Source organism: Clarias gariepinus, chromosome 5, assembly GCF_024256425.1.
Source record: "Clarias gariepinus isolate MV-2021 ecotype Netherlands chromosome 5, CGAR_prim_01v2, whole genome shotgun sequence".
In the NCBI taxonomy this organism is placed as follows: Eukaryota; Metazoa; Chordata; class Actinopteri; order Siluriformes; family Clariidae; genus Clarias; species Clarias gariepinus.
This window is the reverse complement of record NC_071104.1, coordinates 39,299,115-39,312,498: the sequence shown is the minus strand read 5'-3', so window position 1 is coordinate 39,312,498 and position 13,384 is coordinate 39,299,115. Positions and strand designations below refer to the sequence as shown.

General features: G+C 36.7%; 1 protein-coding gene across 2 annotated transcripts; it reads right to left on the bottom strand.

The window, feature by feature from the left end:
- Positions 1-531: 531 nt before the first annotated feature.
- Positions 532-12,744, bottom strand: LOC128523895 (CD209 antigen-like protein E). Of its 2 annotated transcripts, none has more exons than XM_053496075.1 (6): positions 12,535-12,744; positions 6,648-6,893; positions 6,238-6,534; positions 2,407-2,531; positions 1,923-2,029; positions 532-1,312 (listed from the first exon to the last, which is right to left on the bottom strand). In XM_053496075.1, exons 2-6 carry the CDS (start codon positions 6,793-6,795, stop codon positions 1,168-1,170), a joined length of 822 nt encoding a protein of 273 aa, XP_053352050.1. In that variant the 5' UTR covers positions 6,796-6,893; positions 12,535-12,744; the 3' UTR covers positions 532-1,167. The 2 variants fall into 2 exon arrangements, with proteins under 2 accessions (XP_053352050.1, XP_053352049.1); XM_053496074.1 differs by having other exon boundaries at positions 6,648-6,761.
- Positions 12,745-13,384: the final 640 nt, after the last annotated feature.

Here is a 13,384-nt window from a genome sequence, read left to right as displayed (position 1 = left end):
TTTTTTGTGCTGGATCTGTGATTAAATTTAGGACAGCTGGTACCTTAAATATGCCATAAGGACAGTTTATGTACACCTTCAATTCACAATTGTTATGCATACCATTATGAATCATTGAAACCACATAACTTATTAAGGGAATTTCTCTGTGGCTCCTTGCTGGTGTTACTTGACCTTAGTCATTCTAACTTGACCTAGAGCCTATCCCAGGAGACTTAGGGCACCAGGCAGGGTACACCCTGGACAGGGTGCCAATCCATCGCAGGGCACATACACACATATACTAACACACTCATTCACACACTACGGGCAATTTGGGAATGCCAAACCTGCATATCTTTGGACTGTGGGAGGAAACCGGAGTACCCAGAGGAAACCCACCAAGAACAGAGAGAACATGCAAACTCCATTCACACAGAGATGGGAATCGAGCCTGGCTGGGAATTGGACCCGGGACTAGCAATTGCTTCAATAAAACTAAGAGTATATGTCTTAGTTTAAGGGATCACAGGCACAACATAAGTGCAGACATAGATTTAATAATGAACACCAAAACACAACCATAGATAACATCAGAATGAAAACAGCAGGAACAAAAAGAGTAAAATGAAACAGATGCATGACAAGAAACAAAAGAAAATATACAACTGAACAAACACTTATGTCAACAGAAACATTACTCATACACTTTCTTGGTTTCTTGGTTACAGAATACAGATAAAAGATTCACTACTGGTTCCTCTCGAGGATTGTTTCTCATATCATCTCAGAGAGGTTTTTCCCACCAGAGTTCCATATATCTTAATCTATTAATCTGCTTTGTAACAAAGTAGATTTTTGTGCTATACAAGTACTATTCAATTGAATTAAATGTGTGCCTTCTTGTGCATAACCTGGCACAGTGTATGATTCAGGATTTATTTAATTGAAAACCATTGACTGTAACTCTCACCATACCTGACACAAGACATACATAGAGTGAAGTATCTAGGGTCATCAATCAAATTTGTTAATTGAAAATAATTTCTATACTAATAATAATTTCTATATATTTCTGTGTGTCTTGAATATGTTTAGATATTCACAAGTTTATATGCAAAGTATATTTGATTGTAAGATTTGACAGATTTTTAAATCCATTTCTGTTTTTCATTCCAATAAAACATGTCAGGTATTCATTCCCATTTCACAGATCCAAACATATTTTAAACTACAAGAATAATCAAACCAATTTGGTACAGGCACAGTCAGATACCCAGTTGCAACACAGTCTTCCTCACCAACATTGTTGGGTTCACCCTGTCTCCAGAACCTGAAAGAAGAGAACAGGTCTTAAGTTCATTCTAATTGTGTTCACACATCGATCAGTATGTTTACATGATGTTGTATTAGTCTGACTAAAATAAGACTTAACTAAGACTGTAAAGTGTACAGCATGTACAAAATGTACTGGGTTGTAAAGTTGTTCATCATTTCACCACTCAACATAGAACCAGTTTGCCAATAGGTAATTTGTTTATCAGCTCTCCAAACTTCTAACAATAATGTGCTGGAATTTTAGTCCATTTCTTCTGACAGAACTTGAGTGTAATTGAGTCAGATTGGTTAACCATATTTTATATTGGATTGAGTTCAAGGTCAATTGTCTTGATTTTATTGAACGTAAGCCACGTAGCCACAATTTTCGAAGTACGCTGTGGAATGATTGTATGTAGTAAATAGTATGATTATCTATTTAAAAAGGTTTTTTGGTACAGCCTTCACTTCCTGGCTGATGCCTTAAGACCTTGCTTCAAAATGTACCTGGGTGTTAAATTTATAGGAATTTTCCACTTAGGTTTCTGAAAGATCCTTCAGTACTCCTAGTTGAGATGGAACTGTAAAAATACTGTATGTGAAAACAGCCTTACCAATTTACTTACCCATTGGTCACTGCTGTACCATCCACCCATTTCCAGTCCCCCTCTTTGTCTATGTCATGAGCACCAATCCAGGCAGGATCACTCTTTCTCAGATCCTCAACAAAGTCCTGGTGAAGAATAACACATGAGCAGAAATCCCAATCAACCCACCGCCTACAAACTCTATATACTGTATATAGAGAGACACTTTATCTTTTCTACAAAATGTAATAACCTCTTAAACCACATGACTGCTGAGATACTAATTGGTCTGAGGGTATTTCTATAAGCTATAGTATTATATTAGTTCTGCCTGTTTTTTGCTATAGGCCTGTCTAACCATTTAATCATTTTATTTTAATCAATTTTAACATTGTAGCAGAACTGTAGTGTAGAACAAACATGCAACCATAAAGATATTAAGCTCATTCAAAGTCTTTAAAAATAAAAAACAAAAAGTCTCAATTTAAATAAAAGGTCAGTTTCTTAACAATTTCTTACTCACCTGCTCTTCTCTGCTCTTTATGATCACCAGGTCTGCTCCTTTCCCCTGGCAGTCCTGTCTGCTCTCACTCCAGCTCCTTTTCTCAGTAGAGATATAATAAAGACTAGAGCCAAAGAATTTCCATCCTATGTATTAATATCAAGTAACAGATGAAAATACAAGCACATTAATAACAGCACTGTATTATAACCTCAAACAAGGATTTTCATCAGTTCAGTGTAATCTCAGTGACTTCGACTCATGGCATTTTCACACAAAAAGATCTCTAAAGTTGGCTGGACGACTGTGGCAAATCAAATAACATTTCTTCACAACTATGAATGAGTGAAACAGGATCTTACAATGCAGAATGGATCTCATGCTTATTGAATAAGTATGACACATTGTAATTTAGAGCAGGAGTCTGAAACCTTCTTGCTTACTATCAGGTTCTCAGTTTAAGAGAACATACAGTATGTACAAAAACTGATAACATAGCCTATACTGTATACATTTATAGAATTGCAGTTATTCTGTTTCTGTTCTGTAGACGTAATTAGGCCTGGAATACACCTCTATAAAACAATATTTGGCAGATGGCCTTATGCAATGTTAGCAATGTGGGAGGAAAAGGACAGTTAATTGTACAGAAATACCCCAAGGTATCTGAGAGTGGTTCAGGGAGATTATAAGATCCTTGTCTTGGTCATATGAGGTGACATTGATGGGATCGTCTGCAGGGTAGTTACATTTTGTTGAGATTAGGTTGCAGTTGATGAGCTGCCAACCAAGACATGCTGACATTTGAACAGAAACATGAGTGTATGAGAAGGGAAAGTGAAAATGAGTTGTGGATGGAGCTTTTAGTGATGATCAGATGAACAGTCACTGTGTAATTTGTCACTTTTTAATTGGTTGATATTGATTTGGATTATTGAGTTCATTCTGTGAGATATAAAGAGACATCTAGTTATACAGTGCATTTAAGAATTTTTGAAATAAAAAGAGAGAAGTGATACTGACCGATAGTTGCTGAATGTTTGCTGGTGTGTTTAATTGGATCATTGTACTGTTGCATAAACCAAGAGCACTTGACCTTGAGTCAGGACTGATGGCCGGACATTCTTATTCAATATTTTCTGGTAGTGTGCAAAATTCATGGTTCCATCAATTATGGAAAGATGTCCAGATCTTCTTGTCGTTCTCACATATTCTGGTTTAATTTTGGTTTCAAAGTAGTTTACACTATTAAAACATTTTCAAGTGAACTAGGTGGAGGTTGCGGAAAAAAAAACAAAGCACTGTATAATGAGCAACAGTCCATCCTTGTTTATTCCTTTTATTGCTTTTTCCTTATTTACCTAGCATATGGTGCTTCAACAGGCATGGCCTGGGTTTGATTCGTAGTCAGAGAACCAACCTCAGAATAGCTTTCTAAATCTGTTTAGGAATCATATTTATCTGTTCAATATAACTAACCTAAAGTAACCAGAGGTTATTTTTATTAGTTGACTTTGTTGCATTTCTATTATATTGACCTTATCCATTATGTCAAAGTCAGCATATCTAATTATGTTTCTCTCTGCATCCCTTTCGGTTCCCCTTTCTCTTACACTGCATTTCCAACTTTCTCTCTGTTAAAAACATTAACGCTCACTGTCCTAATTATGACAACAGTCATGCTGATAATGACTGAATTTTCCATAAGCAGTTTTCTAATTTTATCCTTCAACATTGTTACTTTAACATAAATAAAGTGGACATTATATAAACTAAAAACATTTCCTGTTACACAATAACACTTTTGACCCAATAGGACACAGTTATGGAAGCGATTTTATTTTTTTTTATGGTTGCATAATCCGGTATCACTCAAATAAGCAGGGGGTTGAAAATGTTGAAAATGTACAGCCATGCTTTTCATGTTGTTTGAAGTTAAGATAGCTCCCAAACCTTGGCAGTGAGACATAACTGGGACCTTAAATCTGTCTTTATGGTAACATCAGATAATATCCTTTTTTTTAATCAAATTCTTTAGAACATTTTAGCAAGGAAGCTCTGACAATGTCTAATTAACCCCAACTGTTGTTGTTTTCCCTGCTCATTCTATAAAGTACCTAATTTAGCTAATCACCTGATAGAAACCTCAGAACAACTTTCTAAATCTGATTCAGTCTTCAGCTGATTAACATATTTACCTGTTTAATATAACTCACCTGAAGTAACCAGAGGTTGTTTTTTTAGTTTACTTTGTTGCATGGTGTATGGTACTGTAAATTGTATTGTGGCTAATATCTAAGGTATGGCGGTAAGTCATTAGCTTGTTAGCTTGCACACACATAGCTTGTCCTATGGAAATTGTGTCGGTTCCCCGAATAGTGAGGAAAAAGAATACATTCCTTAAATGTGCCCGAAACAATCTGATAACCATAAAACCAGAAAAAGGCCAAATAAGTACACTCAACAAAAATATAAACGCAACACCTTTGTTTCTGCTCCGATTTTTCATGAGATGGACTTAAAGATCTAAAATTCATTCCAGATACACAATATTACCATTTCTCTCAAACATTGTTCACAAATCAATCTATATGTGTGATAGTGAGCACTTCTGCTTTGCTGAGATAATCCATCCCACCTCACAGGTGTGCCACATCAAGATGCTGATCTGACATCATGAGTAGTGCACAGGTGTACCTTATACTGCCCACAATAAAAGGCCACCCTGGAATGTGCAGTTTTGTCTCACAGCAAGATGCCACAAGCATTGAGGGAGCGTGCAATTGCCATGCTGACAGCAGGAATGTCAACCAGATCTGTTGCTCGTGCATTGAATGTTCATTTCTCCACCATAAGCCGTCTCCAAAGGCTTTTCATATTTTTGTTGAGTGTAAGTGTTGCGTTTATATTTTTGTTGAGTGTAATTGAAATCTATCTCTAAAGTTTGGACTTCTCAACATTAGATCCCTTGCGCCTAAAGCACTTATTGTTAATGAAATGATCTCAGATTATTGCCTTGACGCACTCTGCCTCACCCAAACATGGCTTAAACCAAATGAATATATTGGTCTGAATGTGTCTACTCTGTCAGAATATTTCTATAAGCATAAGCTAACTGGTCGCAGTGGTGGTGTCGCCACTATCTACAATGATTTACTCACTGTTACTCAAAAAATAAGGCCCAGGTTTAACTAATTTAAAGTGCTCATCATTAATGTTGCACACAATAAAATACATAATAAACCCTTGCTATATTTTATAAAGCAATAGACCTCAGGTTAATTTAAAGAACTTTTGTTATATTGAAGTGGTTAAGGCATTGGACTACGGTTGGGAAGATCCCAGGTTCAAACCCCACAACCACCAAGTTGCCACTGTTGGGCCCTTGAGCAAGGCCCTTAACCCTCAACTGCTCAGATGCGTAATGAGATAAAAATGTAAGTCGCTCTGGATAAGAGTGTCTGCCATATGCCCAAATGTAAATGTAAATATAATTTCTATCTGTTATCACCCAAATGAGGATGCGTTCCCTGATTGAGTCTGGTTCCTCTTAAGGTTTCTTCCTATTGCCATGGGGGAGTTTTTCCTTGCCACTGTCTTCAAAATTTTTTTTTCAATTTTTTGTGTTTTTTTTAATTTTCATGTTTGTGAAGCTGCTTTAAGACAATGACCTAATGACCACTGTTAAAAGCGCTATATAAATAAAATTAAATTGAATCAAATAGAAATGAGTTTGCCAGAGCATTAAAGGCTTTAAAATATAAAAGAAGGGATACTTCAAGAGTAATTTGGAGAAGATGTAAATTAATTCGTCAGGTAATTAGCATGAATTTAAAATAAACATTTACCTACCCATTGATGAAAGCTTATTCTCGAATTCATCTGCTTTCTTCTTGAACTGGTCTCTTTCTTCAGCTACTTTTTTGTAGGCTGCCTCTAATTGATCTTTCTCAGCAATCAAGTTGGTGTAACTGATATTTAACTGTTTTTCAGCAGACGAGTTGTTGTAACTGGTCTGTACCTGGTCTCCCTTTGTAGTCAGCTTAACCCACAGTATTGTGATGACAACCAGCAAGAAAACAAGAAGGATCAGAAGACACACCACAGCCAGTTTGTAACTCCTGTGTCCTGAAGTGTTTCTTTTGAAGACTGTAAAGTGATTAAATATATATTATTTACATAGGATGGTGTAGTTGTTCAATTTGCACTATTGAATTGCTTGACGAAGTATAATGTGTATAAATGCGAGTGTGTAAGCATACCTGAAGTCATAGCTCTCTTATTGCTTCGGGTCGCTTGTGTTTCTGTTGCATTTTCACTCATGCAGAGATCTTCAAATGAGTTGGAGCTCTCCTTTTGATAAGCTAACCTGCTGTCTGCAGAAAAGTTTTTATAAACTGATTTATTCATCTCTCTGTGATTTTGCTGGAAAGACAGTAAGCTTTAATTTTTTTTTGTAAATGTAGATCTCTACAGTGTAGAATGCAGCCTCCAGCTCACACTGTTAACTGTGTGTGTGTGTGTGTGTGCATGTGTAAGAGAGAAAAAGGGGGAGAGAGAAAAACATGTTTTCCTGCTCTTAAAAAAGGAAGGATACATCATCATATACATGTGCCAGTTCTTTTTTAACCACACCTCTATAATTTCCATGCTTTTGTGTCAGAATGCTAAACTCAAACTTGTTTGAAATATCATCCAACAGTCTGTTTGCAGGTGGCTAGAAAGTGCCAAAAGGGTTTCCCGATCAATAATACCATTTCGGCTTTAATTAAGTAGTGCTTAATCAAGTTTTTGTATCATATAGCAAAGTCAGTTTGCCAAGCAAATTCAGAGAATGTGGTCATTTTCCAGAGGGGAAAAAGGCACCTCTGTCTACAAACATGTCTATTTCAAAGTTCACATTGATTACTGATTGCACATACCCGGACTTACTCCAGACTGCAAGTTCTTTGCCAAAACAAACACACCATGAAGTATTCATTCTTGTGTTCTTTAATAAACTATTCACCTATTTTGTATTTGCACACTCTGGTTTTGGACCTAATGTGTCTCCTTAATTCCTGATCCCGGTCTTGTCCCATAAATACCCTCAAGTCCTCTAAATGTCCTCATGCCTAGCGCCCATTTTCAGATGACTGCCTTTGTCTGTTTTCCTCCATTATGTTGGATTTTCTTTTATTGCATTTTTCACTTTCCTCTGCTGCATTTTCATTTTCTTAAAATGTGCTTTTAATTGTGACGTGAAAACAGCAAGCACCTTTTTTTTTTTTATCTGTCTAAATCCCTACAAAATTTTGACAGGGCACTGGACATGGCAAACCTTTATCTTAATTAATGTGTTTTCTGAAATCTTCTATCGATCATACCCATTGTTCATTGTAGCTTTATTTGTGATATGCTTATAAATAAGATCAAATTATAAAGCAGTGCAGCAACTCTCTCTCTCTCTTATTGGCTCTGTCTCTCTCTATCTCACAAAAAAAACATAATAAAATCATGGCTCTGACATACTAAGAAAACATTTTACCTTGATGTTAAACAAGCACTAGTGAAATCCTGGGAAAAGTGCATTAGTGCAGTATATTATATTATATAGAGAAATAACTAACCCACTGGTCAATGTTGTTTTTCCACCCATTTCCAGGCCCCCCTAGTGGTCATTTGCACCAATCCAATCCTTTTTTCCCCTCAGTCCTGTCTGTTCTCATTCCAGTTCTTCTTCTCAGTAGAGGTGTAATACAAACTGGAGTTGTGTATGCATCCTAATGTCTTTTTATGTTCAGACAGAAGATTAAAATGGAAGCACATTCCTAACATTCATATCATTTATTACTAACACAAAACAGCTCATCAGTAAACACACAGGTGTAAGCTCTGTTTTTCAGCTCCATTAATATCAGCGACACTATGCTGCATTTATGTGCACAAACTCTTGCAATTCTAAGTCCACTAAAATACTTGGTGAATGTTTGATTTAATATAATACAATACCAAAGTCAGTGATCTGTCTCTTTATTTTTATAGCCTTGCACCCTCAGTTGGTATATCCAAGATGATTATCCCAAGTATTTAAACACTACCTCTGATGATGAGGAGGGGTGAATCGCGAGGATGTAACTGTAATTGTTAAAAAAAACAGACAACCACAATGTTTCCTTGTCACATCGAAGGCAGGTGATCAGGAAACAAGGAGGATAGGTTCACATGAAGGTATATATGTGGGTGTTTACAACTGCTCCTGATAAATGATGATGATCTGGTTTGTATAAACTCACAGACACTTACAACCAATGGCAACATACTGTACTGTACAGTCACTTCCCCAGTTTAGAAAGCCTCTTCTGGAGTTCTCTCTCTCATCTCTCATCCTCTAAAACTGGATGTTCTTTTCTGCTATTTTTTTTTTTAAATGTTCTCTAACTGATTTATTTCATTAGCCAGCCTTTTGTATCTTGTCTTTAATTGTTGCTTTTTAACAGTCAGATTATTTTAATAAGGTCTGTACCTGGTCTCTCTCTGTAGTCAGGTTGTTGTAACTGGTCTGTAACTGCTATCTCTCCAAAGTCAGTACGTTGTAACTGGTCTGAAACATCTTTATCTTTTTCTTTAGTCAGGTTGTAAATGGCCTTTCTCTAAAAAGAGGGTTGTTGTAATTGGTCTCTAACTGGTTTCTCTTTGTAGTCAGGTTGTTGACTCACAGTATTGTGATGGCAGGCAGTACTACTTTCTAGACTTAAATAAATATTAGGTGTATTTGCTACAGACAGTGGTGTAAAATTGATTTGTGGTTTTAAATTATTTTATTTAAGTATATTTTGTGTATAGATGTGGGTGTACATAACTATTGTTATAGTTCCTTTATCACTTTTGGTCAATTAAGATAGTAGAACTTAATTTATGTGTATAAAAAGTTGTTTTACTTATCTTTTTTTTCATATTTCTTTCTGTAAAGACCCTGGACCTAAACCAAGCCTTCGGTCTATTTTAACAACAGATCTCTACATTCTTTACTGCAGCTCTCTCTGAAGAGCTCTCTATTGTAAAAAATCTCTCTTCTCAGAACAGGAAGTAAAGGTGAGATCTCATCTTCCACATATGGACCACACTGTAAAGGTTTGTCCCTAGAGGGCGTCAAATGCTATGACTCTTTTTTTGGTTGTATTTTTAGGTTGTGGTTTGTTTGAAGGGAACTTCATTTCCCATGGGGCACCTGGGTCAGGTGATGGGAGCATTCACCAGGAGAATCAATAGTTAGATCATAAATAGCCTGTTTGAGAATAGCATGTAGCATTTGTTTATTGTATATGGTTATTGTTGTAAAGGTTCTTGTTATGTTTATAGTAAGGGGTGGATTTAAAGGAAAGTTTTCTGTTATTAGTGTTTGGTTTCAGTTTTGCTTTCCTTTGTCATTAAAAAGAACTTTCAAGGAGTCACCTGTGCCTCTGCATTTATGCCACGCCGACACAAGACCCGTCAACGTGACAGAATGCTACACCTTACCAGTGGCATAGTGGAGGTCTCTCCCCTAGATGTTTTTTTTTTTTTTTTGGGGGGGGGGGGGTGGGGGGGGGCGAGACTATGGAGCGGGAGCGAGCGGACTTTCTGAGCGACTTCGAGGAGCACAGGAGAGACCAAGAGCAAAGGGAGCAGGGTGCGCAGCAGAGCTGGAAAGGCTGCAGGCTCGCCATTAGACGCACGCCGTTTAAAGGTGACACAGCTGTGGGAGACAGGATTCCACGCACCGACAAAGAGGTACGGGCCAAGAAGGTCAGGTACGGCGGTGGCGAGAGGGAAAAGGAACCCCGAAGCGACGAAGCGGGCAATGGAAAGAGGAAGGAACCAGAAATCTTCACAGGTTCTGAGCAGAGGAGAATGAGGAGCACATCCAAAGCCTGAGGGAGCAGGTGGAACAGCTCCAAAGCCTCCTCATCCAGCTCAAGATTCACAAGAGCCACGCTACAGGCTCTACTCTTAACGAGAGCCACACAGCACACAGCCTCTCAGACATTCATAATACATTTCCTCAAACCTCTACCTACTCTCTATGCCTGTGGTCCCATATAGATCTCTACTGTTGAAACAAACCTCCTCAAATCTTAAAGATACACCAAGATTATGCTCATAATAAGTTAATTCTCAGATTGGGTTTCCCTCTTTCCACTGCCAGCTTGATATCCCACAGTCTGTGATACACCTGAGCTCATACTGAACCAATTACTACATTATACTCAAATATATATGGTTAGTGACAAAGACACTCAATTCAATTCAACACATTTGTGGTTTTCTGCATTAATTTTTTGACCTTCATTTAAGTTTCTAGTATTGACAAATAAAATGTACCTAAAATAATAATACAATAATAATGCAAATAATATCTGAACTTTCATGTCTTTATCAAACACACTTATTTAACATTTAAAATGAAATAAAAAAAAAATAAGTGAACCCTTAGAGACAATTACTGGTTGACGCTCTTTGACAGCAATAACCTCAACCATCCTGTAGCTGTGGATCAGATCTGCATTATCCAAGAGGATTTTCAGCCAATTCGTACTGGCAAAACTGATTTATTACTGTCATATTCTGTGAACGTTCCATGTGTGTGACTCGCTTCAAGTCATTCCATAACATCTCTATTCGGTTGGGGTCTTTTTTATGAAGCCATTCTTTTGTGGACTTGCTCTGGTGTTTTGGTCTATGTTCTGATGCATCACCCAACTTTTACAGAGTTTCAGCTGACAAACAGACATTCTTACATTATCCTGAAGCATTTTTTAAAAAGATTAAAAAAAAATCATCTTTTCTCTATAACTGCAAGCTGGCCACACCCTAATGCAGCAAAACAGGCCCAAATCATAATGTTTTCTTGGTTGGGATCATGTTTCATACTTTTTCTTGTTACTGTATATACTGTACCACAATACATTTAGGCATTTGGCAGACGCTCTTATCCAGAGCGACTTTCATTTTTATCTCATTACGCATCTGAGCAGTTGAGGGTTAAGGGCCTTGCTCAAGGGCCCAACAGTGGCAATTCGGTGGTTGTGGGGTTTGAACCTGGGATCTTCCAAATCGTAGTCCAATGCATTAACCACTGAGCTACCCCACAATAGTATTGGCAAAAATTTTTGGCACTGATGAAACTAAGATTTAACTTTTTGGAAAGAACACGCAGCACTACAGTACAGATAATGTGAAAAGGCACTGCATATCATCATGAAAACATCATCCCAAGAGTAAAGTAGGGTGGAAGAAACATCATGATTTGGGCCTGCTTTGCTGCACCAGGGCCTGTAATGTAATGTATTTTTTTTTCTTTTCTTAAAAAATTCTATATAATATGTTCTTTAGGAATTATATAAAAACATTTTCAGAAGCAATCCCAATCTAATAATGGTTTACAAATATCACATAAAAATATGTAATGTCTTACATAGTGAAATTATGTTTGTTAGAGGGGCAAAAACACTAAAACATAATGGAGGGGATGCTTGAGGTTGATAACATATACTGTAAATAATAGATCAGGTAAGTAGCATAATTAGTTAATTTACCGAAGATGTCATTTATTATGAACATTTACATTTTATATGAACAATTACATAACCAATAATAAAAGTTTCTTCTGGAGTTCATCTCTCTATCTTTGAAACTTGTTTCTTTTGTTACTTGTACCTAACTGTGTTTTTAGCAGTCAGTTTCTTGTGACTGGTCTCTAACTGTTTTTTTTTTTTTTTTAGGAGTCAGGTTATTGTAACTGGTCTGTGTCTTGTTTCTCTCTGTATAGTCAGCTTGACACACAGTATTGTGATAGCAACCAGCATCAGCAGACACACCTCAGCCAGTCTGTTACACCTATGTCCTAAGCTAATTGGTTCTCAAGCTAAAAAGTGATTTTATATATATATATATATATATATATATATATATATATATATATATATAAACAATAAAAAACGCAAATTATTCAATTACCCCATCGTATATATATATATATATATATATATATATATATATATATATATATATTTATATATATATATATATATATATATATATATAGGATGGGGTAATTGAATAATTTGCGTTAGTAGTTGTTAGAAGTAATAAGTAAGTCTGTGTATAAATGTGAGTGTGTGAACGTACCTGAAGTCATAGCTTTCTTATTGCTTTTGGTCAGTTTTGTCTCTGTTGCATCTTCATTCACGTAAATATCCTCATATAAACTTTCCTTTTGATCAGATGTCTTGCAGCCCGCTGAAAGGTTTTGATAAACTGATGCACTCATCTTTCTGTAATGAGGCTATCAATACAGTGAGCCTACAATCTTTTGTAAATGTAGATCTCAGTGTTCTGAGCTTTGAAAATCAGTCTGTGAAAAAATGTTTCCTGTTTCTAGATCAGGAAGCCCGGGGTGAAATGCAGTATTTTCACACATCAGCATGTGCTACATGTAGAGGCTTCCTTTCTTTATAGTTTACATAGACAAAAAATTCAACACTCAAAACCATTTTACATTTTTATTGTTTCAAAGATAGCTTACAGAAGTTCCTTATACACTCATAGCATAACTTTACACACTATAACATAAACACCACTGCCAGGAGAACTGGCAACATTGATCACCATTAGGTGTTAATGGTTTTATACACCAATCGTGGACATCAAGGATCATACTGTAGCTCTCCCTTGCCCGTGGTCCAGCCTGTCTCCTCCAATCTCCCAGAAAAGCCAATATACAGTAACACAAATTGCTGGAAAAAAAAATCAATGCTAGCCATGAAAGAAAGATATCAGAATACCCAATGCATCACAGCCTGCCGAACATAGGGTCATCAGGCAAAGAGCCCAAGAAAATCGACCCGGCCTTTAACCTCTCCAAATACAAATCCGTTTGAATACCCATGGGAAGTCCCAGACAAAAACATCCAATCGCACAACCCACAGCAGCTAAACAATCTGCTGCCAACATCCTAGTGCCAGAGACCACAGCATA